This window comes from Chrysochloris asiatica, unplaced genomic scaffold, assembly GCF_000296735.1.
Source record: "Chrysochloris asiatica unplaced genomic scaffold, ChrAsi1.0 scaffold00116, whole genome shotgun sequence".
Lineage (NCBI taxonomy): Eukaryota > Metazoa > Chordata > Mammalia > Afrosoricida > Chrysochloridae > Chrysochloris > Chrysochloris asiatica.
Window position 1 is genome coordinate 5,099,443 of NW_006408634.1, and position 5,203 is coordinate 5,104,645.

Below are 5,203 nucleotides of genomic sequence, written 5' to 3' on the forward strand. Positions count from 1 at the left end.
ACAACAACAAAGCTCTTGTCTCTTTGCTCTCGCCATCTTTCTGTTTCTCTCTCTCCCCCTCTCATCTCCCTGTTTCTCTTTCATGCTGTGATTCTATTTCTGCCCCATGGATCCTGTCTCCTTTGAGAAGGCTACAGGGAAGGGTCCAAGGCAGGGACTCTGTATGATGGAATTAGCTGCTGATCCTCTATATTCCTCCTTCTCTTAACAGTGGAGTACCCAGTAACCCTGCAATGTGCCAACGTGAGCGTTGTGGAGCACAGACTCTGCCATAAGGCATACCCAGGCCACATCTCTAATAAAATGCTGTGTGCAGGCCTGTGGGAAGGAGGCCGAGGTTCCTGCCAGGTGAGATCATATTCTGGGGAGAGGGTACTGAGTACTGAGAATAGGGCTTCACCCCAAAACTTTCTGAGTTAAAGAGATGTGAACTGAGACACCTCTGTCCTGGATGGTTGGACTGGGTACCCAGACAGCTAGGTCTGAAGAGAGACAAAATTGGGGACCCAGGCTCCAGGAAATGAGTGAAAGAAGATGGGGTGGGAGAGCAGGGGGTGAGAGGGGGAGGACCCAAACTCCTGGATCTGAAGGGAGATAGCATGGGGGTGGTGTCCAGACTTCAGGATCTGAACGGAGACAGAATTTGGGGGCCCAGGGCTCTAAATCTGAAGGGAGAGAGGTCAGGTGGGCCCAGACTCCTGAATCTTAAGAGAGGAGGTACTGGGGGCCTGGACTTCTGGGTGCTAGGGAAGGGAGAACTGGAGACCTTCCCAAGAAAGGGGAAGTGGCCAGTGGCCCGAATGATCATGAATACACTTGGCTAACCATACCCTGCTCCTACCCTTCTCACATAGGGTGACTCTGGGGGCCCCCTGGTTTGTAACGGGATACTGGCCGGAGTGGTGTCTGGGGGCTCAGATCCCTGCTCTACACCCCGACGCCCCGCTGTCTATACCAGCGTATGTCACTATGTGAACTGGATCCGAAAGACCATGGAGGAAAATTGAGTCCTCGCAGCCCTCCACTGTCAGCTGTACTGAAGACAGCGCCGGAATTCAGACTCCGCCCACGTATGGGCTTTACCAAGGCATGACCCCACTCCCCAGAAGGAGCTACTCCCCTCGTGACTTCATCTATGTGACGTCACCTACGACTGGCACCACGCCCCTGAAACGACACTCTTGCGGCTCCACCCCTTGGACTTTTGCCCAATGGGACTTCCCCTCTGTCTTCCACCTTTTGTGGCTCCGCCCTCTTAACGCAAGGATGCCACCTTCCGGTGATGTCAGAGATGCTGAAGCTCCTCCCACTTGGAACTCTGTCAGCCACGGACTCCGCCCCTCATTGCTCCGCCGTGGGCGTGTCCTGGTTTTGAATCCAGGCGGGGACGCGACTGGGGGAAGGTGCGGGGTGGTCTCCGTTCCTATAGGGCCAATGGTTCAATTTGCAATAAACGCGAGGACCCGCACCTCCTTCTGTCTGCGTTGTGGGGTGAAGGGAACCAACGCCACAATGCAATTATCCTTGAGCCCCTATAAGTCCAGTCTCCATCAGCCCTATTGCTGCAAGCTTCCTGGGTTGTGCTTGGGCTGGCTCCGCCGCCCCCAGGGGAAGGGGAAACCAGGTCAAGGTGCCTCCCAAACCTGCCTTCCCAGATCCCCGACCTCTTAGCGGACAGCGGGCGGGCCTGCTCCGCCCTCTAGTCTCTGGACTAGAAAGACCCGCCTTTTCAAGTTCCGGGTTGCCAAGTGCAGCCCCCTCCACCCACAAGAATCCAGCTGCCAGCCCCCTTCTCCCTCAGACCCAGCAGTCCTGGCCCCCCAGCCTCCTCCTCCCTCCGACCCAGGAGTCCCGCTCTCCAGCCCCTTCTCCCTCCCACACAGGAGTCTGAGCCCCCAGCCCCTTCCTCCCACAGACCCAGGAGCCTGGCTCCCCAGCATCTCCTCCCTCAGACCCAGGAACCACTGCGTTAAGTCCGTGGTACCTTGCGCCTCCTAAACTCCAAATTTAGCTTCTCTTCCTTCAGGATTTCTTCCGCAGCCCCTCAACCCCTCCTCACTCAGACCGAGGGTTCCAGCTCCCGGATGCTCCACGGGCTCCGGATTAGGAGGAGGCGGAACAGGAGGCGGGGATTCCCAGTTAAAAGGCACCAGAATCGAGTACCTGGTTTACAGAACTGAAGTCCCCGGGCTTCGCCTGCTGGGCAGTGACCCCGCCCCTTGGATTCTGTAAGGTGAGATGCGCTGGTACTCAGACACAACCCTGGGAATCCTGAGCCCCAGCCCACTCCTCTCCCAGGACCCAGAAGTCTGGGATTCCTACTCCCATTCTCCCTAGAATTTAGGAATGCAGTCTTCCAGCTTTACCTCTCAAATTCAGGAAGCTGGGTCCCTCAGCCTCTTCCTACTTTAAGACCCCGGAGAACAGCTCTGGATGACTCAGCTGGGTCCCAATTCCAAGATCTCAGTACTAGGAGTCCGGACACCTCCTCTCTTTCCCTCTCCCAGACCCCACCATGGGACGCCCCCCGCCCAATGCCGTCTTGACCTGGATGTTCCTGCTGTTGGGCCTCTGGGCAGGTGAGGAGGTTGGGGGAGGGACTGGAATACACCTGTGATGAGGGGTGGGGGACGTATGGGAAGCGTATGGGATGCAGGTGAAAGTCTCCCGGAGCGCCCCAGGATGTGTAAGTGGGGCTGCCAGAACTTACACAGCAATGTGCAGATGTGCATGCATGTGAGAACATGTGGAAGCATGCTTGGGTGTCTGACTCCATGTGCAATGACTCATGGCTAGACTGGTGTAAGTGTGTGTCGGTGTGGCAGTGTGTGGCACATGCTACTGTGTGCAGGCGTGTAGGGGAGGGATGAAGCAAGCAGATAACTTGCTGTGTACCTATTTGAACAGTATTGGGCTGGGTCAAGGGACTCTGGTGGTGTGGTGGATTAAGTATCGGGCTGCTAACTGCAAGGCTGGTGGTTCTAAACCAACAGGCACGCCACAGGGAAAGATGGGATTGTTAACTCCTGTAAAGATTTAGGCTCAGAAACTACGGAGCAGTTCTGCCCTAACCTATAGGGTTGCTATGCGTTGGGATCAACTCAGTGACAGTAAGATTTTTGTTGTTGGTGATTTGGGCTTGGCCAGGACTGGGAGGGAGAAGAGAAGCTGGTGGGCCCAGTGAGCCCCAAGCCATTAGCAAGACTTGGCCCCCAGGAGGCAACAAAGAAGGGAAAGTGATTGTGTCGTTGTGATGCACTGGTAACCCGTGCTGGAAACCATAAAAGCCACAATATTAACAGAATTGGTGAGGGGAAGAGAAAAAACAAAAAATAAAGGATGGATGAATGAATGCATGAGTAGGTGAATGAATGAATATCCTGCCTTTGTGGTGGAGAACACCATGCTTTGAGCACTTTTGCTAGACAGAACAGTGGTTTTCCTGGCCCCTGTGCTGTCTCGAGGAGCTCTGGTAGCGTAGTGGTTACGAATCGGGCTGCGAACCCTAAGCTCACCGGTTCGAAACTACCAGCCACTCCGCAGGAGAAAGAGGAGGCTTTCTACTCCCGTAAAGATTTACACCCTCAGAAACCCTGTACAGGGTCGCTATGGGTCGGAACCGACTCGACGGCACTTAACAACAACAACATGCTGTCTCGAAGGGTGGCAACCCAACTCTCTCCCTCCTGCTGCAGGGTGCTCCAAGGCACAGGGGTCCAAGGTGCTGCAAGGTGAAGAGTGTGAGCCCAATTCACAACCTTGGCAGGTGGGCTTGTTCCAGGGCATCCGACTGCTCTGCGGGGGTGTTCTCATAGGTGACAACTGGGTCATCACAGCTGCCCACTGTAAAAAATCGTGAGTGGATTCCCAGGCCCAAGTGGGCAGCAGTCTGAGGAGAGAGGGAAGAAAGGCTGGGGGACTGGACTCCTGGGTTTGAGGGAGGAGGGGCTGGTCTAAGGGAGGAGGGACATATGAGGAACTAGGCTCCTGGGTCTGAGGGAGGAGGTGTTTTGGGGTCAGGGCTCTGGGTCTGAGGGAAGAGGGGTATATGGGGGACTTGGACTCCTGAGTCTGAGGGAGGAGGGACTTGGACTCTTGGATCTGAGGGAGAAGAGGCTTGGGGGTCAGGGCTCCTGAGTCTAAGACAGGAGAGGACTGGGGGCTTCTGAGTCTGAGGGAGAGGAGGGGTTTTAGGGTCAGAGCTCCTGGGTCTGTGGGAGGAGAGGGCTTGGGGCCTGGACTCCTGAGTCTGAGGGAGGAGGGAACCTGGGGACCTCTATTCTTGTATCTGGATGGAAGATACAAGAAGATCCATCTGGAAGACGGGGCTGAGAACATGGACTTCCGGGTCTGAGGGAGGAGGGGGCTAGGGACATGGGCTTCTGGCACTCCCGATCTCATGAAGAAGGCCTGAGTCCCAAACAATCCCACCCTTACAGGAAGTACACAGTTCGCCTGGGAGACCACAGCCTGCAGAAAAAAGATGCGCAGGAACAAGAAATGGCTGTGGCTCAGTCCATCCCTCACCCCTGCTACAACAGCAGCAGTGAGAACCATAGCCATGATCTGATGCTCATTCGACTACGGGGTCGGGCGTCCCTGGGATCCAAAGTGAAGCCTATCAAACTGGCGGCTCACTGCGCCCAGGCTGGCCAGCAGTGCACCATCTCAGGCTGGGGCACTGTCAGTAGCCCCCGAGGTACCGGGCTTGGCCAGTGATGGGGGGTAGAGGAGGAGCTGGTGGGTCCAGGGGACACAAGCCATTAACAAGACTTGCCCATCCCTCAGGAGGAGACCAAGAAGGGAAAATGATTGTGTTGTGAGATATACAGGTAGCCCTTCTTAAAAACCTTGAAGTCAGGATATTAACAGAAATGGTTGGGGAAGAGAAGAAACTAAAAGATTGTTGAGCAGGACACAAAAGAGAAAAGCAAAAAGGGTGGATGGATGAATGAATGAGAAGGTGAATGGATGAACCTCTTTCCTTCTTGCTTCAGAGCACCATGCTAAGAGTCCTTTTATTACACAGAATTTTCAGTAATTTTCTTTGTAGACTTGAGATATATGGACTCCTATGGAGCTCCAACCAGATGGATTGGCCAAGTGGCAGCATCGATGAACTCAAACATGGCAATGGTAGTGAGGTTGGCCCAGGTTCAGGCAGTGTTTCGTTCTGCTGTGCATAAGGTCTCTATGAGTCGGT

At 54.9% G+C, this 5,203-nt stretch overlaps 2 protein-coding genes across 2 annotated transcripts in view; both read left to right on the top strand.

The window, feature by feature from the left end:
* The window catches only part of KLK9 (kallikrein-related peptidase 9), a 17,590-nt gene extending 16,583 nt beyond the window's left edge, over positions 1 to 1,007 (top strand). Inside the window, exons 4-5 of the mRNA XM_006868370.1 lie at positions 212 to 348; positions 855 to 1,007. Of these exons, the coding sequence (XP_006868432.1) occupies positions 212 to 348; positions 855 to 1,007 (290 nt within the window). The remainder of the gene's footprint in view (positions 1 to 211; positions 349 to 854) is intronic.
* A 1,508-nt stretch (positions 1,008 to 2,515) lies between these two features.
* Positions 2,516 to 5,203, top strand: part of KLK8 (kallikrein-related peptidase 8) — a 32,368-nt gene continuing 29,680 nt past the window's right edge. The window contains exons 1-3 of the mRNA XM_006868371.1: positions 2,516 to 2,579; positions 3,696 to 3,855; positions 4,440 to 4,699. Of these exons, the coding sequence (XP_006868433.1) occupies positions 2,516 to 2,579; positions 3,696 to 3,855; positions 4,440 to 4,699 (484 nt within the window). The remainder of the gene's footprint in view (positions 2,580 to 3,695; positions 3,856 to 4,439; positions 4,700 to 5,203) is intronic.